Source organism: Periplaneta americana, chromosome 16, assembly GCF_040183065.1.
Source record: "Periplaneta americana isolate PAMFEO1 chromosome 16, P.americana_PAMFEO1_priV1, whole genome shotgun sequence".
NCBI lineage: Eukaryota > Metazoa > Arthropoda > Insecta > Blattodea > Blattidae > Periplaneta > Periplaneta americana.
This window is the reverse complement of record NC_091132.1, coordinates 8,255,017-8,279,325: the sequence shown is the minus strand read 5'-3', so window position 1 is coordinate 8,279,325 and position 24,309 is coordinate 8,255,017. Positions and strand designations below refer to the sequence as shown.

Here is a 24,309-nt window from a genome sequence, read left to right as displayed (position 1 = left end):
TATTGCTTTCAATTTATATATTATTATTATTATTATTATTATTATTATCATTATTAAATCAAACTCGCTTATCAAGCACCAGGTATTAAGAATAAAAATGCGGTACCGGTACTGGTCCTTTACCAACTAGCTATTAGTCTGTGGATTAATAGGGATTATTAGTCAGTCATTAATGAATTCTGAACACATTAAAATATACATATACATATGTGGCAAATATCAATTTTTCCAAGAAAGATTGTGGATTCTAACTAAAACAGTGGTTATTTTAAAATGTAGAGTAAGAAAATAGTGTTATGTGCATGGCACTGTTTATTAATTTATGAAGAAGGCAAATTGAAGTTCAGTAACGTAAAACAATTTTAACACAGTCCTCTTCTATTCTTCAGGTTCCAAAAATGTGGTCAGATATTTCCTATCCATCACTCAAGAGCTTGGGGAGTTGGGTGGGGGACTTGGAGCTGCGGCTAGACTTCATAAAGGTATTTTTCTCTCACCTTCAAGATAATGTAGATTAATGACAGTAATATACAAAAATAATAATACTGTTTGCATGCTTTCCACAGGTTTGGTTGACAAATGGAGCCCCAACATCCTACTGGTTGTCTGGCTTCTTCTTTCCACAAGGTTTTCTTACAGGCATCCTTCAGACTTATGCCCGTAAATACGACGAGCCTATTGACATATTAAAATTTGAATTCAAGGTACTGAACGTAATTCTGGATCAAGAGGATATTTATGCCGCTCACATGGAAAGAGAGCAACGTGAGGTATCAGTAGTAAACACAAATTATTATTATTATTATTATTATTATTATTATTATTATTATTATTATTACTATTATTATTATTATTATTATTATTATTATTATTATTATTATTATTATTATTATTATTATTATTATTATTATTATTGTTATTATTATTTTAAATATATTGCAACCTGTCCCTATGGATTATAATAAACTCTTTCAAGTAGGTTATGTACAGTATACTGTATATATGGACTCCCCTTGTGCATAGGAATGGAATTGTTCACATTGTTTAGTTTATCGGATATGATGTAAGCATTTCCATGACAACAGCAGTAGGTTTGTTACTTTTTGTAGATTTTTTTTCATGTCAGAGTTATTGTTATGTTTTTATATTATATTACAAGTGAAATGGACAGACAGAATAAGAAATGAAGCTGTGTTGGAAAGAGTGGGTGAAGAAAGAACGATGTTGAAACTGATCAGGAAGAGAAATAGGAATTGGTTGTGTTACTGGTTGAGGAGAAACTGCCTACTGAAGGATGCACTGGAAAGAATGGTGAATGGGAGAAGAGTTCGGGTTAGAAGAAAATATCAGATTATAGATGACATTAAGATATATGGATCATATGAGGAGACAAAGAGGAAGACAGAAAATAGGAAAGATTGGAAAAAGTTGGGTTTGCAGTGAAAGACCTGCTCTTGAGCAGAACACTGAATGAATGAATGAATGAATGAATGAATGAATGAATGAATGAATGTCATTATTATTATAGAAGGCAAGGAACTGACCACCCTACCCCATTATCTCCTGGCTTAGTTGCATTATAAGTGATGCCTTAATGGTGTCACGAGGTTCAAACCAGTCTTCAGATAGTTGACTAAACAACAACAACGTATTACTAAAAATTTTGGAGTTGTCTATATCACTTTGTCCGTGCTCTGTAATGAAGGAAGTTTTTGTAAATAAATAAATGAATGAGGTCTTATAATTTAGATTACTATTTGTAATTGTATTGTTTGCAGTAGTTAATCTATTTCTTTATAACTTACCCCAATTTATTGTAACAATGGCTTGGTGATTATTTGTCTTCACATATATTTTCTAGTTAAATAACATTAATATATTTTCATTGTAGTTTATTAAAATGATTATGTGAGAGGAATTGATTTCATTTACAAGAGAGAAATCATCCACTGCTCCAGGCATTAATCATTGGGCTTTGTGGTACTGTAACTTGGGAAATATGAAACTTAAAATAATATGTTCCCATTATAATTTTTGTCATATGCTTCATTTTTGTTAGGTGCCGGAAGTGTATGGAGGTATAGAATATCCGAAGGATGGAGTACTCATCCACGGATTGTTCCTTGATGCCGGCCGGTGGGATAAGGAAAAAATGATTCTTGTGGATCCAAATCCTGGTAAGGAAGGCAACATGTTCAATTTTTGTAAATGTTAAGCGTGAAAAATGCTTCTCATCTTTGCCTTCATCTGCCTACAAATCCTATAATAGTTGGGTTGCACTGGATGCATTTTTTACAAAATTTCATTTTAGCAGTTGCATAAGAACTTTATCAATAAGATAAACAAAAATATTATTTTTGAAGATAGATGGGCTTTTTTTTCTATATGACAAAAAAATAAAATGAAAATCGCCTGAACCAGTTTTGTTTTAACCATTTCAAACAAAAACACGATTAAAATTGTTATATTTCATGTACATTACTCTGGAATTAATTTTCTCATAGATTTTTTTATTTGGTTATTTAACGATGTTGTGTAAACTAGCCTACTAGGTTATTTTAGCATAATTGAAATAGGTGATGTTATTTGGCGACATGAGGCCGAGGATTCGCCTTACAGTTGGGTAAAATTCGAGAAAAACTCAATCTGGTAATCAGCCCAACTGAGCATAGCTTCGAACAGCACCCAAAAGTGCCACCTTCTGAGCTATACTGGTGAACAAAATCTTGCAGTAGTTGAGGAGAAATCGATATTTTCAGACAGCATATCAGAAGGAAGAAAATTGATTGTCTGCTGCTGTGTGATCACAAAATGAGTGCATCTCTTAAAAGAACCCAGAAGTATCTTCTGATGCACTATGCATTATTGCCTGGATAAATAGTACGTTATTTGCTAAGTGATTAGTGCATGATACAGTAGAACTTCGTTAATCCGGATTCCGATAAGTCGGACTTCGCTTAATCCAGACAGGCAAAAAAAAAAAAAAAAAAAAAAGATGAGTTTGGAAAAATTAAAGAACCGAACCTTGTTTTATACTTCTTCTTCATCTTATTTGGTATTACAGCCCAGGTTGGCCTTAACCTCTATGGCTCTCTTCCATCCTTCTCTATCCATCGCCAACTCCCTCCAATTCCTTATTCCTAATCTATTCACATCCACTCGTACACAGTTCCACCATCTTGTTCTCGATCTTCCTCTTAATCTGGTTCCATCTGGGTTGTTATTGAAGACAATCTTCACTTTCCTTGTTGTTTCCATCCTTGTGACGTGTCCCAACCATCTCAATCTTTGACATCTTATGTGCGCCTCCAAATCTGATTCCTTGTACAGTTCGTATATCTCATTATTATATCTGGCTCTCCATCCATCCACTGTTTCAATTGCTCCGAATATCCTTCTTAAGTTTTTCTCTCAAATACTGCTAGTTGTTTGCATGTATTTTTATTCAGAACCCATGTTTCTGTACCATATGTTATAATGGGCCTTATTAGGGTTTTGTAAATCTTGATTTTGATTTCTCTAGATATTATTTTATTTTTAACAGTTGGTAAAAGTGAATAATATGCCCTGTTAGCCAGATTTATTCTTCTTTGTACCTCATTCCTTAGGTCATTATTTGCTGTCAATATTGATCCGAGATATGTAAATTCTTTTACTTTTTCAAACTTGTATGTTTCCATTTTAACTTCCTTCACTTGATCATTTTGTCTTTTGGTGACTGACATAAATTTAGATTTCTTTGTATTTATTTTAAATCCCAGCTTCTGAGTTTCCTTATCCAATGCTATCAAGGCTTCTTCAACGTCTTGTATCCTTCTTCTGGTGATGATGACATCATCCGCATAGCCTAAAATCTGTTGTGTCTTATTAAAAATAGTTCCATTAATTTCTTGTTTTATACTACTGGGTTCAAAAAGTTCCCGGAATTTTACTACCATTTTTCGTATTAATATATAACAAGGGATATTATACATTTCTTTTGTTGGTAACATTCATGATGTCATTTCCTTAAAGTTTGTTGGTAATGGCGATTGTTGGTTTTGAGTTGTAGGCAATTGTTAATCTTAGTATTTTGTTTGTTCGTCGCATTTTGTAATTATGTCCACAGAGCAACGTACAAACATCAAGTTCTGTGTTTTGTTACACAAAACTCCTGCAGAGACATTAAGATTGTTGGAAGAAGCATATGGCGAAGCAGCAGTGAAAAAAACTCAAGTGTATGCCTGGCATAAATGCTTTTCTGGTGGCCGTGATAGCATCAAAGATGACGTACGCAGTGGCTGACCAACAACTGCAACAAATGAAGCAATCGCTCAGCATGTGTGTAATGTTGTGAGGGACGACCGACGTAAAACCATAAAAGAGTTAGCAGCAGAGGTCGGAATATCAGTCGGAAGTGTACACAATGTTCTTCACAAGCATCTCAACATGCATTACGTGTCTCAGAAGTTAGTTCCGAAAATGTTGTCGGCAGAACAGAAAGAAACAAGAATGACTCTTGCTGGGGACATGATCAGTATGGCTGATGAAGATGGTGATTTCTTAAACAAAATTATTGCTGGTGATGAAACTTGGTGCTACTTGTACGACCCAGTCCCTAAACGACAGTCATCTGAGTGGAAATCGAAAACATCTCCTTGGAAGCAAAAATTTCCTAGGGACACTTCCAAAGTCAAAGTTAAGTTGGAAGTTTTCTTCAACTCTCAGGGTCTCATCCACCATGAGTTCATTCCAGAAGGTCGTACTGTAACGAAAGAATTGTACGTAGAAATCCTCCGTTGCCTCCGGGACGCAGTGAGAAGGAAACGTCCAGAAAAGTGGGTAGAAAACAATGCACCTGCTCATCGCGCAATTATTGTAAAGAATTTTCTTGCCAGGCACAACATAACTGCTTTGGATCATCCTCCATACTCTCCTGATCTCTCACCACCTGATTACTTTCTGTTTCTCCGTCTGAAAAGTCATCTGAAAGGACGGAGATTCAATGCTGAAGAGGTTATCACAAACACGACGAGAGCACTAAGACGGGTTTCACAAAATGGCTTCCAGGCCTGCTTCTAGGAACTTTACACACGTTGGCAAAAGTGTGTTGTTGCGGAAGGCAACTATTTTGAAGGGAATGCTGTAGAATAGTGTTTAAGGTACGTTGTTTCTATGATACTAGCAAATTCCGGGAACTTTTTGAACCTAGTAGGTATGTACATTAGAACTATGGAATTACAATAATTACAAATTCGTCGAGCACTTCATCATAATTATGGGTATCACTTATGTACTGCATTATATGTATTTCTTTACATTTTACTGTACTGATAGTTTATTTAGGCCTATCCTATGCCCTTTAAATGCACCATAATAAACTTGTTTTGTTGTGTTTTGATGCACTTTCTACTGTTCTTTTAGGTTATTTCAGTTAATCCGGACTTCCGTTAAACTGGTCAACTTATCCCCGCAATTAGTCCGAATTAACGAGATTTTACTGATTCTGTAATTAGTGTCCTATTTAATAAGCATTAAGATGATTGTAAAATATTCTATTTCCATCACGTTGTCCATGAATGATCGTATTTCATCAGCTAATAAAAAAATCGAATCCAATCTAACACAAAGAGAAGAGCTATAAACAAGCAAACAGTTCGATTGAAAGAAGATAGTCCTATTTGGTTGTAACTTGCAGGACCACAAAGCATGCTACTGCACATCTTACAGTTTTTGCCCTCCTTTGTACAGTTGGGTTTAATGCTATAGAAGTCCACCACTGTGGACTAACGGTTAGCATCTCTGTCCGTGAAATAAGCAAGCCCAGGTTCAAATCCTGGTTGGGACAAGTTACTTGGATGAGACTTTTTCGGGTTTTCCCTCAACCCATTAAGAGCAAATGCTGAGTAACTTTCGGCGCTGGAGCCTAGACTCATTTTGCTGGCATTATCACCTTCATCTCATTCAGATGCTGTATATCCATGCCAGTTGATAAAGTGTAGTAAAATAAACTAAAGAAACTACTATAGAAGATATATTATTTTAATGTACCGAAGTACATATGATATTTCCATGCAGATATTCTGCGTCATCATAAGATGAAAGAGTAATGGAACAGAGAAAAATTCTCTCCGACGCCGGGATTTGAACCCGGGTTTTCAGCTCTATGTGCTGATGCTTTTATCCACTAAGCACACCAGATTCCACCCCGGCATCAGACAGAATCGTCTCAGTTTAAGTTCCAACTCTTGGGCTCCCTCTATTGGCCGCCCTCTGCACTACGTCATAGATGTCTATGAACGTAGGACGTAGGACACGTGTGGACTTCAGTCCTACGTTCATAGACGTAGTGCAGAGGGCGGCCAATAGAGGGAACCCAAGAGTTGGAACTTAAACTGAGACGATTCTGTCTGATGCCGGAGTGGAATCTGGTGTGGCTTAGTGGATAAAAGCATCAGCACGTAGAGCTGAAAACCCGGGTTCAAATCCCGGCGCCGGAGAGAATTTTTCTCTGTTCCAATAATCTTTCATCATACTATAGAAGAGAATAAATTTAATTTTGGTATTAAAAAGATGTAATTAAATACATAGTCATAACTGTAATATAATTATTGTATTTTAGAATAGTGTATGGCTAGGTATTGATTACTTCTTACTTGCATATATTGTGACTTATTGGATTTATTACCCAATAGATGTGAATTTTGACCTGCAGGTGAAATGAATCCACCATTACCAGTAATGCACTTATTGCCACAATCAACCATACATTACGAGGGTATTCGATATGTTGCGCCATTGTACAAAACATCAGTGCGTGCTGGTGTACTCTCAACCACAGGCCACAGCACCAACTTTGTGGTGGCTGTGTTGCTTCCCAGCACCGTGCAAGAGAGTTACTGGATCCTTAAGGGCACTGCGCTCCTCACACAGATTACAGACTAAGTTGTGTAATGATACAGCATGTAGTTAATTTCTTCTTCTGCTCATGTCCTCATTGGAGGGTCGAGTTTTTTTTATAAGAGTTTCCATATTCTCCTATACTTTCAGTTTCATCTACTTCATGCCATTCCTCTCCTCTTAACCTGGTTCAACCATCTGCTTCTTGTTCTCTTTCTGTATATTTTTTATAAGTGACAGTTATTTTGAATATTAATTTTGTAGTTTGCTGTAGCTGAAAAAATAACAGTGTTAATAAATATTTATCAATTATTAACAGAGTTTTATTAATAATATTTTCTTTTGCTCTTGCCCATTCACTGCCTGATTGCTGTTTTCAAGTGAAGGAGCCACTTTTCAACTATTTTTACTCTTATTATGGATAATATAATAAAAAAACACAAAACTTTATGATTTATATCTTGTTATTGTATATATGTACAGTAGTTCTGCTTGACAATTGTAATACTTACACATACAGAGTGTATAGAAACAACACCAACAACGCTTAGTATGTTGGGTGGGATGGTAAACTGATAATTTTTCAAGAGGGAACCCATGTCCGGAAATTCATGGTTTGGGCACTGTGGGGCATCATAGTTTGAGAACGGTTCGGATATGATGATGGGAGTCCACATTTAGTTAAGAAACCCAACAAGTTGTCCTGGATATTTTTATTGTATCTCCGGGGTGTTTTGCTCAATAGCCTACAGTCATGATGGAGTGGATATTTCCAATCTATTGCAATTTTTTATTTCGTTTTAGAATATACTTTGGAGTAGGTTATTTCTGAAGATGAATTTGCTTCATTGATTTCTTCTTTTGCGATACTGTTTGGTGTTTCATTATCCTGCATGCCTGCATGGGATGGTATCCATCCTAGTTGAATTTAACTATGATTGAGGTGTACACTAATAGTTTAGACAATTCTACGAGTATTTACACATAATGTATTGTGTCCGTCTTAATTGTGGCATCTGCTACTCTGATCAGTTTTTCCCTTCCAATAAAAAATTAGAGCGTGATCACTGTGAATACAAATAAATTACAGTAAACTCAAGATATCTGTAGCCGAGTTCTTGGGCGACTGGAAGGATGCACATTGCTTTGTACTTCATATTAAACTTATTAACTTTACGTCTGATTAAAAGAAACTGTTAAAAATTCGCTACATTTAGACGGGCCAGTTCAAAAGGAAAACAACTCGAAATTTAAGATGTTGAGAATACTGCATTTTAAAGTTTCATGTTAGTGTGAAAAATCCAATTACATCACCCTAATTTGACACTTGCATTTAGTTGAGTAGCAGCAGTGCTGTAGAGGCTTTACTGTGCAGATGGGAACATTCGTTTTCTCTCTCATTCATAACTAGAGCCCAGATTTTATGTAACATATTTTATTTTACATATGTAGCTAAGAGAAAAACAAAAATGTCGACGAATTTGTTCTGAAGTTTTAAGTTACATATTTTGGTGTAGCTGCCATGGTGGCTGAGCTCTGGACTGAGTTTGATCCCCCTTGAACCCCCGATTTATAACTTGTGTTAGACAAGTCCATAGTCCAGGTAACAAAGGGATTTTCTCCAGGGGCTCCGGTTCTCCTGTGGCATCCCAACAGATCTCCATCATCATCTCATCTCATCACAGGTATAGTGTAGACCAGTCTCTTATGGCGCACCTGGGCAATGACTCTGTCGGTAAATTGGTCTACATAACTGGCTTCATATGGGTGAATGATGGAAGTCAATTACTTGTCATTAGTAACAACCTTGCTACTTCAGTACATTTACCGATAATTATTAATTGTACCTCCGAAGAATCAACTGACAATTGATATGATAAAATGTGCATGGAGCTGAATTATTCATTCTTGTCCTGGTAATTTTATTTTGTTTTGTTCTGCTTTGTAGGCATAGAATTTTGTTTCCTTTTTCTTTCATACCTATAGATTTGTCACTAATATGAGGAGAGATAGAAGCAATATAATAAATTTAATATTGCAATGTGATGAATGTGACAATCAAAAGGTCTCACGAAGATCTGAGTGCCATATGCTCTCTTTCCTCACGTCAGAATAAGTGTCAAATAAATCCATTTGATAAAGCTTAGATTTGTGTTACATATTTTAAAATTTATTGCATATTTATCTACATATTTTCCCAATTTTGGCTGCATATTTATGTATATGTTTCTCACTTTCATATTACATAAAATCCGGGCTGTATTCTTGTCACCAGAGACCCAAATGTGTTGCACCTTCTAGGTACAGTCACACGTCGCTACTTTTGCAGCGCTGCAGTACAAAAAACTGCGCAGCTCTCATACTGCAACATGTGAACAACGGTGCAACCCGAAAAGTAGCGGCTGGCGAACCTGCTGCCCGCTACTTTTTCATGCTGCGTGCAGCTTAAAAGTAGCGACATGTGAACAGGGTTCTCAGGGTTGCATGCACAGCATTTTTGATATCGATTTTGTTGAAACTTTTTCTGCGGGTGAGACCAGTGTTGCCACCCAAATGTGCCAATGATACTTTTATTGTTTGGATATATTTTAATGTTAGATGTAATGAAAATAATTTGTAACAGTTACTAAATGTACAACACAGTCTGAGTTTATTTGCTGACGATATACTGTAATTAATTTTTTTAAATTTTCCGTAGTGTAGTTTCAAATAGGAGGGTTGCCAACATTGATTGTGTGAATATGCTGCTGGTTATCATTTAAGTATATAGGCGTTTTTAATAGCTTTATATTAAACATAATGCCAATTTCTGAATACTGGTTAGGACAGAAAAGCAAATAATAGATAAGTAAGCTATCGCATGAGTTTCATAACCACAAAATGTACATTGAAAAGTCAACACGGAGATGGAAATCTGCAGCAAGACTGCAGCTGCAAAAGTAGCGCCTTGTGTGTGAACAGACTCGCAACCTCCAGTTGCAACTTTTGCAGCACTTGGATTGCACACCACGAAAAGTAGCGTGCAGCGCGCTACTTTTGGTTCACGTGTGAACACGACACGCAACTTTTGCAGCTGCAGTACAAAAGTTGCGCAGCAAAAGTAGCGACGTGTGACCATGCATGAGCAAAAGCATCAATTTTACCAAAAATAATAATCTGCACTATATACCTCCAAAAGTTTCAGATTTAAATATATATTTTTATTTATCATTCATTCATACCCATTTTTTAAAAGTTAACATTTGGTGGTACCGGTATGTCTTTAATGATTAATAACTATGCCACTTGCAAGAAATGATCGAACAAAATTTATGCAATACAATAGTACTGTATTCTTGGAAGAAGGAATGCTACTAGATATGTTGAATCATCTCTATGTGGTGGTCCAGAAGTAATGGCAGCACTCATGCTCCTAGAGTGCACTTGGGCGTGATATTGAGCAATTATGTGACAGGATTTTTTTCTCGATGTTTTTCCATGTATATGGCTAATGTAATCATGTCATGGCATATTCTATGACTCATTTCGTCAAATATAATTTCTCTCTCACCAATTCCATCGATGTTAGAGACCTGAGAAGTTGATACAGTATCATTAAACAACAGGTTACGTATGAGAAAGACAATATAAAATGTAAAAGTTGATGTAAATGTAACTTTATTAAAAAAATATGAATCAGTAAGAATCAGAGTTCATATAAAACCAAGCCTGGGTCTGGTTACGTAAATACTTTGAAAGAGACATTTCAGAACTGATTTGGTTCAAGACGACTGGAAACATATTTTCCCAATTCCTTTGCTCCAGGTTCATTGACCTCCTTGTAGAAGGGTATTTCAGACTGGCAGCGTGCAAGCCATTTTTGTACATTCTTGAAGGCTGATATATTCAACCCAACTTCCTGCAAAAAAAAAAAAAAAAAAAAAAAAAAAAAAAAAAAAAAAAAAAAATGAAAATGAAATACTGAATAAGAGCGAGCCTTTTCTTTCACTAGGAGTTATATCACTACCTACTTGACCATATTTTAAGAAAAAATCAGTCTCACTATATATTCAGTTTTTAATCTTACACTAGAGTCTTAAAATGTAGTAAAAAGAAAAACAAACATATTTTTATATGTATCATGTATGTCGTCTTTTATACAGAGAATACCGAGCAGGTACTAGTATATTATATCCCTCAATATTGAAATAAATACAGTCACTCTTGTTTCTCTTTGTGAACGGCATTTTAAAAACAGTTGATAGCATTTTTTTTAAACATGCGAAAATTATTTTCTGTATTACTTGCAATATATACCAGTATATAGTTAATTATGTACTTGAGAACTAATTGACTGTCTACTATTATATTCTTCATAAGTAATATAAAGAAATTATAGTAATAGTAATAGTTATTTATCTTATAAGTAGCTTAAATATTGACCATTATTTCGGAGTGAGATGTTTATGAGTGTTCGTGTCATAATTTCTCACGAACTCGTAATGGACTTTTAGTCACGTGTAATGTACAAGGTTTTACCTTATCCTAGTGATTATTGTAACTATTTTCCTTATTATATAATATGTAATATTATTTAACAATTTGTCTAAAAGCCTAGCATGATGTAAAAATGCATTTGTTGCTAAATTATCAGTTGGATATAAATTAAATGTTTCTTTCTAATCAATAAATTATTCCACAGGATGAAATAATGGTAATTAAGATAGCGGTACCATTATTTTGACATATGAAGTAATGAGCTTTTCCGACAGTTGCAAACAGTTTGATGAACTGTACACTGTGTCACTAGGATAAGATAAATATATCATATTTCATGGAGTTTCCCTGAACAATATTTTACTATTTGTGATGTACGTGAGTATGTGCGCATGTGTGAAAATCATCTGACAATAATAGAATTTCCAGAAAACAAATACCAGTAATGAAATTAAACCAAAATAGGCAAACACGTAATGTATAAAACTATATAAAATAGGGGCCTTATAGAAAACAAATATAATCATCATAAGGTTTTAATAAATTATTAAACAAGAGATAAGGAGAGAATTCTTGTAGCTCTAACTAATAAATTTTGGTGAATATACGAGTAAACCCAATATAAGGATTATTTCCTTTAGTCTAAAGTTTGTGGGCATCATACTTTCAATATTATTGCGTGAAATTACGCTGCATTCGGCATTGAAAATTATTTATTTAGGCGAAGAAAATACAATTTACATTAGATTAGATTTTAATTTAGTTGCAAATGAGGCATTCAGTAACCAAACTGATTAAGTCACTAAAGTGAAACTGAGAAAATATATAGACTAGAATTAAAGAGTCACTGACTTAGATATGATACTACAATCAGTTCAGTGGATATAATGAATGCCTACTGCTTTCCACATGATCAGATCTAAGAACTCATCAATTTTGCCCTTGGGATGCCTTTTGAGCTAACTTAATCACAAGAGCAGTGGTGCCAACTTTTGTAACACATTGGGTGGGCTCAGACACTTTGAGGTATAAGTTAAAATAAGTAAATCTCATAAATAATAATGATAATAATAATAACACGATAAATTGGGTGGACTCGGTCCTCATGGGCCCATATAAGCAGGCGACACTGCACAAGAGGTATAATTAATACATTTGAGTTCTCACATCTCAGTCAAGGTACAAATTATGACGTCAAAATTGAAGATATCGAGCTATTAGAACATTAATGTTTCCATGATGACCATTTATTATCAGTTTAAAGGGACGCTTTTTAGGTCTACTCCTGATATTCTATCTAATGTTATCAGATTATATAAGGAATGACAGAATAAAGTCCATCAACATAATCGTAAACTGTCTATTATTGTTTTGGTTTATATGGGGTACTTACGACAATGCTGGTCACAGATGCAACACACGTGTAGTCGGCTATTGTCAACTTCTTGCCGGCTACCCAAGGATTTCCTTCCAAAAATGTGTCGAGAAAAGCCATAGCTTCCAGGATGCTTGCTTTCTTGTCCGGGTCTACTGTTGTTTTTCCAAGAAATATGACTGGGAACTGTTTGAAAAGAAAAGTACCGGTAGTTATTTTAGTGCTATTACTAACTTGATGCTGAAGTGTAATGTACTGGGTAGCCACGAAATAATGGGCAAATAGTTAATGGTCCCGAAGAGTTATGATGGCAGCAAGATGGAACTCTGCCGCAATATGCACTAATAATACGGAAATGGTTTCCGAGAATGTGGAATGGACATCAGGGTCTTGTTGAATGGCCCTTAAGATTCTCTGACCTCACTTTTTGGGGGGGGGGGGACACTTAAATAATCAGATGTACAAGCATATCATTTAAAACGAGGCTCATCTGTGGCAACTTATTATTGAGAATTTCAATTCCCGTGGAGTTCTGCAGGAAGGCATGTGACATTAAGCTTGCATCGACTTGAATGATGCCCAAGTTGGTCACTTTTGTAGAAAATAGATAAACAATGTTTTCAAATGTTTCCAATTATTTCGCAGGTTTTATAATGGCAATAAAGTAATCTAATAACATTTTTTTAGAGTATTTATTCCTTATCATACATTTGTCCCTTATTTAGTGGCCACCTGGTACTGTATGTACAGACCCAGAAAAGAAAATTTGGGCCGCCTGAATTTTCCAAGTTCCAATTATAATATACTGCACATGCTTACTGAACTTGGAAAATTTAGGTGGCCCAGATTTTGTGTCTGAATCTGCACATATATACATATAATGTACAAAAAAGCTAAAATATGTAGGAAGTACTGAATTACTATCTAAAAATGTATTAATTATAAATAATCAAGTTAACCGAAGTTATAAATCAATTATTTTTAGGTGCTCACCAGTCTTTAAAATCAATAAAAGAAAATTTTGAAATATAAAACTTTGAAACTTTTAAAACTTACAGCATAATTATGATCACATTGAATCAGCCATACGGCATATTTAAGGAATATTACTCACTTTAACATAGTTCAACACTTTGAAGTTTTAGAACTTTTAAAGTTTCATCATATTTTATATTGTGAGAGTTGCAAAGCAAATCGTAAACAAGAAAATAAAATTAAAACACAAACTTATTTTTAAAACTATTTACATTCCTTGAAACCAGTTACCTGGATGAATATAATTTATATTATTCATCCATGCCAGTTTAGCCTGTAATGCACACAGTGGCGAAGCTAAGGTGTAAATACTGAGTAGGCTGAAAAAATCTTCTTACCTTATATCTTTTTATACAGCAGGATTTCTCAATTTTTTTTTTTTTTTTTTTGTGACATAGATCCCACAAGATGATGACCACTCATTTTCACCCCCAAACAGAATACAGAATATAACTTAATTAACTTAATTGTCTCAGAGCATCCTGTTATCCAAGGATATTTCTCAGACCATGAAAATTGAAATTTTCTATTTTGTATCCCTCCATCTGCTATTTTAATATGTAATATTTTACTAAACAATTCCTGTATTTAATCTTTTTGTCTTTCTAAATTATTCTGTAGTGGTTTTATTCTGGATCTTTATGGACACCCTCATTGAGGGCAGATTATTTTGTTAAAAATAACTTTGTTGTTTTTAGTGTTTGTAAGCTCATTTTGTTTCATATGTCCAACTTGAAAACTGTTTCTCTTTTAATTCTGCAAATAATGACCTCTCTGTTCTCTCAGTATGAACCATTTTACACAAAATTAGTATGTAACACACACACTTGATTAAACCACTGATCACAATAATATTGTGATCAGGGATTAAACTAATACTCAACAATACAGTGCATTCACAGAAGACGAACCTCGCGGCTGAGGCTAGCCCCGCATCCTGCTACTGAGTCATACAAATCAATATCCCCCTTCTCCCCGGCCTTCCCTCAAGTACCGCTGTCTGTGAGTGAGGCCATCACATGCCGCTATTAGGCTTTTGCCACAAGCCTCTCACAGTGGAATGACTGCCAACAGTGAATTTAATATATGGAATGATCAGAGTGAAACCAAGTGTTATGATACATCATTATTACGAACTTATACTGTTACTAGGTGTAATAATTCAATTTTTTTTGGTAGACTAAACCTCTTAAGAACTTCACTATCTGTGCACAACAGTTTTACCACACCATAATCATATTCGTTGTTACTTTGGTCTACATCGTTGTAAATATGAAATATATTTTTTATACAGATACTGTTCCTTCTTCAATAATTATCACTATTTTCTTCATCTTTATAGAAGTCTTCTTCTCTGCCTCTTGGCATGTTGTTGCTATAATTATTAAATTAATACAAATAACATACATACTACGCTCATTTGTAGACACTTCTTTCTTACGAAATGAATACTCTGCTTCTTAATGTAATATATTTGAAATTACACGAACAGTGGTATACTTCAAATTATATACATTGCAATGTGCTTTATACGGTATAGGCCTATTATTTAATTTAACATTTATTTTTCATTATAAATTATTCTTTATAATTTCCAAGAAATTATTTGCTTTATAAAAGGTACATTGCTACCACTGACGTACAGTTCAGTACTCTCATTTTATGGTGTAAACACGAAATAGTGATTTTAAGAAAAGGCATGACTTTTATCATCAGTCAGTATTAAAGGAACACCAAGACATTACGTATCCTTTGACGTTCTTCTTTTATGGATGAAGAGAAAAAGGGGAGTAGAAAAAGTTGTAGAAAAAATTCGTACAGATAGTACTACGAATATCATAGACCAATAACACTAATACGGTATTTTTTAACAAGATACAGTAGAGCTTACACAGATGGCTCTGATCCTGGGAAACAGAAGTTCAGCATCGAAGAACATCCGCTGGTCCACTATTGCCTTTTCCTTTGGATCTTGTGGATACAGAGAATCGTCTGCAGCATATTTGCGCACCAAGTAGCCTGCGATTGCGTGGCTAAAATAAAAGAAAAGATTCTGTTTGATCAGCTTTAACCTGATTCAGTTTTCAATTCATAGTGTGTTTGTGTGCGCTTTCATAAACAAAATGGCAACAATCATTGAACTCAAAAATCATATCCCTTTAAAAAAGTTTGAGATGTTTCGAAATGGTACTTCGTGAAAGATTTTAAACCAGACTTGATGTTTTGAAGATTTCTCATTTTATTGTTGATGTCTTTTCATAATTAAATTATTGAGATATGTTGATATTGAGAAAACAGAAGTCTAGAGTTGGTAGAAATTGAAAGTTTTAGCTTCCAATAGCGAAAGAAGTGATTTCGGTATTTCAGCAACCTATGTCTTGTGATTTGTTTTTATCGTGGAGTGTTTTTCTGTGTACCTACTACTCGAGAAAAAATAAGGATTGCATAATTGCTCCAGAAGGAGGTTGCGTCGATGCCATTCGCAATGTATTCGTTCGTTGGATACCTTTATTTGTTCATTCATGACCCAGATTGGTCAAATGAGGTGAGCAACTTATGCTTTCGTTGGTGGGTTCATTCTTTTTGTAGTTTAAGGAGTTATGTGCATCGCAGCAAATAAACCACCTAGACATCCAAGATGTCATTTATTTATTCATTCATTTATTTACTTATTTATTTTATTTGTTTTTGTTTGCTTTTTATCAACTAATTCATGTAGGCCTAGTGGTTTCCTGCACCATCTCTTTATGTAGGCAATTTCAACAATAACGATGACGTATTAATAAATGAATAACGTATTTTGATGCTTCTTTATTCAAGTGATGTATACCTTTATTATATGGGGTCCAACGAATAGGGAGTAATAAGAATGGACACTGAGCGAAATTTCCGGCTCCGTTTTTTTGTGCGCAAGCTTTAGGTTAGCGTTTGATTCCACTTTCAATCGCTAGAGGTCAGTATAATCGAGCACAAGCGAACGGTGGAACAGTAGGCCTAAACCCAATTCGGGGACAAGTCTGCTAAAAAGTATTTCTGCTTTCGACTGCTGGTCAGGATCCGTGGATCCACAGACTCTGCTGCTTGTGCGATATGAACGCCAACTCTAGGGGAAAAGGCAAAACTTCACGCCGGTACAGTTGGTTCGAAGGTCACTGAAATAAGTCACTGCTACATCAAAGGTACCGACACGCAGTGTCCATGCTTATAATTCTCTACACGCTGAGGGGCCGTGTTAAAAACAGTTGCTATAGATCTTGATTTCGGTACCAGATGAACTTGAAAGGACTCATAAACATTCACGTGAAACGATTTTTAACGTGCAAAAGCTTAATAAGATATTAAACTTGATTTTAATTTAATAAAAATATATTATTCGTACAGAAATTGGTGTGATTAATAATTTGGCGAGTACAAATACAGAAATAGTTAGCCTAATTTAACATAGTCTTATAAAGTCTGTAGTATTAATTTCCAAATGAATTCAATCCTCCTTAATGATATATTATTATTATTACTTATTATTATTATTATTATTATTATTATTATTATTATTATTATTTCAAACAACTCATTGGCATCATATTGACGCGTGAATCGTTTCAACTTTTGCATTGTTGTCTCGAGACAGGCCTCATCACAGAATACCAAGATCTCATGAAATGAGGAAGCCTTATTAAATTTTAATGCCAGGAGATTTTTTTTTACTTGATTATTTAACGACGCTGTATCAAGTACGAGGCTATTTAGCGTCGATGAGATTGGTGATAGTGAGATGATGATATATTTTGGCGATATGAGGCCGAGGAATCGCCATAGATTACCTGACGTTTGCCTTACGGTTGGGGAAAACCTCGCAAAAAAATCAAGCCCAAGCGAGAATGGAACCCGCGCCCGAGCGCAACTCCGGATCGATAGACAAGCGCCTTAGCCGACAGAGCTATGCCGGTGGCTTGCCGGCAGTATTAGGACAGAAATGAAAGAAGTATAGGCTAAAACTTTTATTTAAAATTCCAAAAATCCTTATAATCCCTACTGTGACCACAGTAACAATCATGAACAGCATTAAGATTTCACGTAATTACAGGAATTCGTTGAATTCCCTGTCACTTCTATTCCTCTTCAACATTTTTGTATACAAAAGAAATTAATATGAAGTGTACATACCTATCCCACATAACAAAGTCGCCGTCAACAAGAGTGGGTACAGTGTGCTGTGGGTTAATCTGAAAGCAACACAGAGTATGTCAAAATTAAGAACTCATTTGTCGGAAAATTGTTTCCGTTTGTTTATATTATTAGTGATATCGATAAGTTTTAAACAGGATCGGTTTTATTGGTTTTAAACCAGAATGCTGTTTAAAATGTTTTTATCACGTTTTATTGGATTAATTGGTTTTATTATCAAATGAAAAAGATTCTTGACACAAATAATAATAATAACTCATAGTTTTCTTTTTTTTTTTTTTCAAAATTAAATACTTATGAGCTAGCGAAACTGAAGTTCAATTTTTTTTTCACAGTACATGCTACAAATATAATATAGCAAAACTAATAATAAGAGGAATAAAACTTAAAAATAATAAACATCTTCTCTCTTGTCATTTTGAAAAATAGCATAGTTAGTTAAACTAGAAAACAAATATCTTTCTCATTTCTTGTTGCTACACTAATCTTCCTCAGTAGTTGCTTCATCAGATATTGTAGGCTCTGGATTCGCTCATTCAGAAATAGTGAACTTAAGATTCCATCTTGCAATTACAAATTTCTCCAACCTTTCAGGACACAGCCCATTTCTGAGTCTTGTATGAATGTTGCCATGAGTATGAATGTTCGCATACAGCCAAAGAATTGGCACATCTAATATTCCCACCAATAACTTGACGACTAGGAGGTTCATTTCCGGGTCGAAGTTGATGGAAAACGTTTTTCCAATACTATTGAGGCTCCATCATAGGGCTACATAAAGGCATTGATGAAGCATACATCGCTCTAGCAATGAGTTCGTCTAATTCATTATCACTTATTATTTGTTGTTGTGATGATGTCTGTAGAATTTGTGGCGACAGCGAATGTGAAGATAGAGTCACAGATGTAGATGAAACAGGTAATGCTGAGAATGAAGTAGAGGGCATTGGCGGAGTTGCAGAAGTAGATAATGAGTCTGACGGTAACGGACCTGAAGGAAGAACAATTTCGTGAAGTGAATTCGTACGCTTGATTTATATTCATATTTTCAGCTTATCTTTTCACGGACTGTGGACAAAGACCACAACTGAAGATATGCCGTAAACGAGATGTCATTTGCGTATTGGTATTCTTTCCTGTAATATTTACATATTGCTTTTACCTTTGTGTTCCCTTCACAGACTGCTGTTTCAAAATGACTCCAAATGCTTGAACAAGGTCTCATTGTACTCAGGACACGACTGGTTACGGGCTACAAGCGCCGCACTGAACTGATCTATCAGCTGTATTATGTATTCGTGTACAAACAAGACATTTAGGGCCGTATTCATAGACATTCTTAGCGCGGGCTTTCGGTGGATGATCAGCGAAGTAACGTTTTTCGTATTCATAAACCAGTGTCAGCGATATGATATGAATCCTGTTTAGCACGCTCGTAGCGCGGGCTAGCGAAATGTCTATGAATAGCACCCCTAACGACCAGCAGCATACACCAACAACCCTAAAACCTAGCACACAGAAGTAAAATGCCCGGATGTTTATGCAAAATGGATGGCATATATGTTGTTCAGGTTGCATTCAATAAATCCAATTAATCCTAGTAAACAGGGTTTTAAATCCATAAAAACCGATGTATATGGATTTAAACGAATTAAAATAGTTTTTTACATCATTATTTATAATAGACGAAGGAGGCTGAGATGAGATACAAAAAGCAGTTTTGTTGCTCGGTACAGTGCAGCTGAACAGAATAGTTCACGAGAGATTACGTCAGTTACGTCAATATTCGCTTATTACTAAATTCGAGACACTGAATCAAGATAATACGATATTATTACGAAGATAGGAGTAAGGAATAAGCAGAAGGGGCGATGTCCGAGCTCTAGTTATGATCTTGTACTTACTTTGATGAACTCAGGTTTCAAATGCTCGGATTCTAGTAAATTGAGTATCTTAATGTCAACGTCCACGCCGACTGCACGAGCAACCCATAGCGCTGCCCGTGATGGGAAGCTCATCGGGAGGTGGTACAGCGTCAGCACCATCTGCAACATAACTCGTATCAGAATAAAATCCAATTGTGAAATTAGAAATACAGTAGTGTTTATGACACACGACCTTTCCTTGAAACTTACAAATTTTGAGCACTTCTTGAAACGAATGTATCAAATGGACTTAACATCGTGGTACATGGAAAACTTTTTTGGATTCGAAAAATTGTTTTTGGGCATGCCGTTCCTGTGTGTGTACAGCGATTTATCCTCAAGTATTGCACAGGTTTAGTTCATATTCAGTACCGGTATCTACTAAAGCCTATGTGTCAATTTATCCGGTAATATGTCTTATGGGATATAATAATTTATGGCGTACAATTGCGGTACAAGGATGATAATGCGTCAGAATCGAGGAAAAGTTAGAAAAGACGAGACGAAGTTCAGGATAACAGAGAGGGTATGAAATTGAAAGGGTTACATCAGCTTCTTGTCTATGCGGATGACGTAAATAATATGTTAGGACAAAATTCACAAACGATTAAAGAAAACACGGAAATTCTACTTGAAGCAAGTAAAGCGATTGGTTTGGAAGTAAATTCCGAAAAGACAAAGTATATGATTATGTCTCGTGACCAGAATATTCTACAAAATGGAAACATAAAAATTGGAGATTTATCCTTCGAAGAGGTGGAAAAATTCAAATACCTTGGAGCAACAATAACAAATATAAATGACACTCAGGAGGAAATTAAATACAGAATAAATATGGGGAATGCCTGTTATTATTCGGTTGAGAAGCTTTGTCATCTAGTCTGCTGTCAAAAAAATCTGAAAATTAGAATTTATAAAACAGTTATATTACCGGTTGTTCTATATGGTTGTGAAACTTGGACTCTCACTTTGAGAGAGGAACAGAGATTAAGGGTGTTTGAGAGTAAGGTTCTTAGGAAAATATTTGGGGCTAAAAGGGATGAAGTTACAGGAGAATGGAGAAAGTTACACAACGCAGAACTGCACGCATTGTATTCTTCGCCTGACATAATTAGAACCATTAAATCCAGACGTTTGAGATGGGCTGGGTATGTAGCATGTATGGACGAATCCAGAAATGCATATGGAGTGTTAGTTGGGAGAGCGGAGGGGAAAAGACCTTTGGGGAGGCCGAGAAGTAGATGGGAAGATAATATTAAAATGGATTTGAAAGAGGTGGGATATGATGATAGAGACTGGATTCATCTTGCACAGGACAGGGACCGATGGCGGGCTTATGTGAGGGCGGCAATGAACCTTAAAAGCCATAAGTAAATTGACATTAATATCGATAGTTCAGCTTTACAAATCAGTCCCGGTGATCTTGTAATCTACAGTGTTATTGCATATTATGATTGTAATTTTTTTTTTCAATTTGCATAGCAGGATAAGAAATGAAATGTTCTGCAGCATCTTGTTCACAAATATTAAAACGTTAAAACCGAGAAAAACAGTATTTTAAAATTACTGTACTCAGTGTTGTGACTTAATCATGTTTCGAATAGTTAAATTCATAGTTTTATATTAAAAATATAAACCGTTCCATCAATGAATCCAGGCTTCACATCCAAAAAAAATTGCGCTAAAATTTGTCGTGACGAAGTCTCCCGTATTTTTTTTATCAGAAGTTGGTCACCCTAGTTAGACGTCCCCTAACCAGATGAGCAGTTAAATTCTCCTAATGTGGAAATAGATCAAAAGGCATAAATCCATTAGAGAGAAGAAGAAATTAAATTACCATAAACTAACTAGCTATAGAGACCACGTAAGCAGAATGAGTGCAGAAATAATCCCCAAACAAATCTTCATATACCCGCCAGTAGGACGAAGGGATTTGGGGCGACCAAGAAATAGATGCAATGACCAGGAGTTTCTTCAAGAGCAATAGCGAAGCAGAACCTACTGGACCAGTCCGGAATCGTGCATGATGTTGATGAGAAAAACAAAGATGAAGGTCGATGGACACGTTGGATGACCGTGACCTTGAGCGGGATCGCAATTTAGGCTTATGAATGGGAATTAAGCAGCCCTCTGATATTGTGTAGTTACCATATAAACCTGAGTTTTCTTGAAGAGTATTTAGCAATGTTGAGATATTGTTACACAAGGATTTATTTATACAGCTTATACATAAAATGTTGGGGAATGTGTATCATTAAAGAATACACTAAAATATGTTATATATTTGCGTATAAAAATAAACTCATAAATATACGTATGTAAAGGCATGATAAATTCTGGCAGTATTTCTTATAATTTAATATGAACACGGAAAAATATTGTGTGAGCAAGTAAATAACTTTGTTAAAATGTAATTATTATACACATGATAATCATTTCACTTCGTCAATTAAACTGTAAAACACGGCCAATGTAGCTAATATAACAAGATCAGTCAATGGAACAGGTGATCTTAACAAACCTCATTTGTAAGAATTTATCGATTCTCATACCGTACCTTTGATTTGCAAACTGATTATTTAGTAGAATTAAAGGAGTCAGTCTAATCTGTCGCCACGCCACGCGAAATAAAGTGAAAACTTCCGTGTGTGCTTGATGTGGGACACACACAGACGATTGGAAGTTAACCCTCCAGTGACCGGACGGGATATTGCGCGCTAAATTTTAAATCCCTAGCAATCCAATCACGATTTGTGCCTGTTTTGGACAACGGGATATTGCGTTAAAAATTAAAGCAAGGTAACTTCATTAACTGAAGATACTCGTATAAGAGCACAACCAGAAGAGAAGATCAAGCTAATCATAGAAGAAAAACCTACAAACTAAAATAATAGGTGTCACGAATCTGGCACAAACTTTCCATTTGTACATTTTATGCTATTTACAATATACTTCACTTTCCTTCTCATGTTGCGAATGAAACCCGTTTATAGTTTTGTTTTTTATATATATATATATATATATATATATATATATATATATATATATATATATATTCTGCTGTGTAGCGTGAAAGTTTCCTTAACTGAAAACATTGTCAATCTGAAATTGAATTTCTGTCTCTTATCATTTAAAGATGTCTATTATACCCTGGGATTCTTCATTTCGGCAACCACTCCATCGGGACCATTTGGCGCAAACGTAAGATTGTAAACTTAGATGCAGGGTGGAGAAATAGTAAATATTTTAAGGGTTGGTAGTATGGACTATTCTGAGTAAAAAGTTCATATAACCGTGTGTTAAATTTTCAATGTGTGTGGAGATACAGCTCTTTGAATGTTACTTAGAACAAGCCTTATAGATGGCATAAAGGAAAAGTGAGACATAAAACATGCAATAGAGAAGCAATAGAGAGTATTATTAAGATACCGTGTATATATATATATATATATATATATATATATATATATATATATATATATATATATATATATGCGAATTTCACGTGCAATAGACGTGAAGGAAAAATTAGACATAACTGTAGGGACTGGATTTTTAGGTTTTTAAGAAGTCTATTTTAGGTTATTGGAATAGGTAAAATAGGTTTTTTGTCCAAATTGTGAAAGGAGTCGCAAAAATTGCCTGATTGTTAAAAATGTACGCTTACAGTCAATTTTAAATAACATAACTTTTCCCTCAGTGGTAAAGATGGAATCAGTCTACTGTCATAATAAATGTGTTTTCACTTGTTTTGGCATAGCTTAACAAAACACAAAATATAACAATTCAATGTTAACACCAGAAGTACCAGAATAAGACAGACTGCACAGAGACCTCAGAAAAGTTCACAGCACATATCCGCACACGCTATATCACAGCCTTCTATCATCGAACATCCCCCACGAATTTGAACAATACGACTTCTTCAATAAAACTCATTATAGCAAATTACAAAACAAAAATTTGACTTAAATAAAAAAACTAAAGATTATATACAATCAAAAAAAAAAAAAAAGTAAAACCCGAATTTCTCCATACATTACCTTTAAGTATTATTTATAAAAGTTTTCTTTGTTTCTACAGTGAAAATGTAATCTTGAGTAGTGACGTTGTTGCGTTTTGAATATAATTGTTCATTCACCTCAAGAGAGAGTTCAGTCACTTCATACCCTTCTAGTGACAGGTCATATCTGCGATCAGTGGAAATTCCAATATATATACAGCCCCAATCAGTGCCCTTGAGAGGGTGAAGCCTCTGGAGTACGGTCCGCTATACAAAGAAAGACGGAATTCCCTGTTAGCCATTTTATCCAAAACAACAAAAGACTAAAGGGATAAAGACCTCAGATTGGGTTGCTTTCTCCAGTGTAGAAGAGAATAAAAATTATAAGATATATTGAAATTTATAAATGTATTTATATAAAACGCAGTAGA

General features: G+C 35.0%; 2 protein-coding genes across 12 annotated transcripts in view; one reads left to right on the top strand and one right to left on the bottom strand.

Annotated features, from left to right (window-relative positions):
- Dhc16F (Dynein heavy chain at 16F) overlaps positions 1–7,191 on the top strand; it is a 166,846-nt gene extending 159,655 nt beyond the window's left edge. For all 11 annotated transcript variants that reach the window (XM_069812845.1, XM_069812841.1, XM_069812842.1 and 8 more), the window contains 4 exons: positions 390–482; positions 567–770; positions 2,060–2,177; positions 6,695–7,191. In XM_069812845.1, coding sequence (XP_069668946.1) covers positions 390–482; positions 567–770; positions 2,060–2,177; positions 6,695–6,924 — 645 coding nt within the window. In that variant the 3' untranslated portion in view covers positions 6,925–7,191. The remainder of the gene's footprint in view (positions 1–389; positions 483–566; positions 771–2,059; positions 2,178–6,694) is intronic.
- A 3,328-nt stretch (positions 7,192–10,519) lies between these two features.
- LOC138690981 (glutathione S-transferase 1-1-like) lies at positions 10,520–22,571 on the bottom strand. Its single transcript, XM_069812599.1, has 6 exons — positions 22,433–22,571; positions 19,855–19,995; positions 17,930–17,988; positions 15,657–15,798; positions 12,749–12,916; positions 10,520–10,777 (listed from the first exon to the last, which is right to left on the bottom strand). The coding sequence occupies exons 2-6, from the start codon at positions 19,993–19,995 to the stop codon at positions 10,625–10,627; spliced, it is 663 nt and encodes a 220-aa protein (XP_069668700.1). The 5' UTR covers positions 22,433–22,571; the 3' UTR covers positions 10,520–10,624.
- Positions 22,572–24,309: the final 1,738 nt, after the last annotated feature.

What these genes read in the sequence shown, in the direction of transcription:
- LOC138690981 (XM_069812599.1), bottom strand. Translation starts at nt 19,995, where the DNA reads ATGGTGCTGACGCTGTACCACCTCCCGATGAGCTTCCCATCACGGGCA. An exon ending in TGAAACCTGAGTTCATCAAA is followed by an intron (nt 17,989 to 19,854) that starts GTAAGTACAAGA and finishes TGTTGCTTTCAG; the next exon opens with ATTAACCCACAGCACACTGT. An exon ending in CCAGGATCAGAGCCATCTGT is followed by an intron (nt 12,917 to 15,656) that starts GTAAGCTCTACT and finishes CTTTTCAAACAG; the next exon opens with TTCCCAGTCATATTTCTTGG.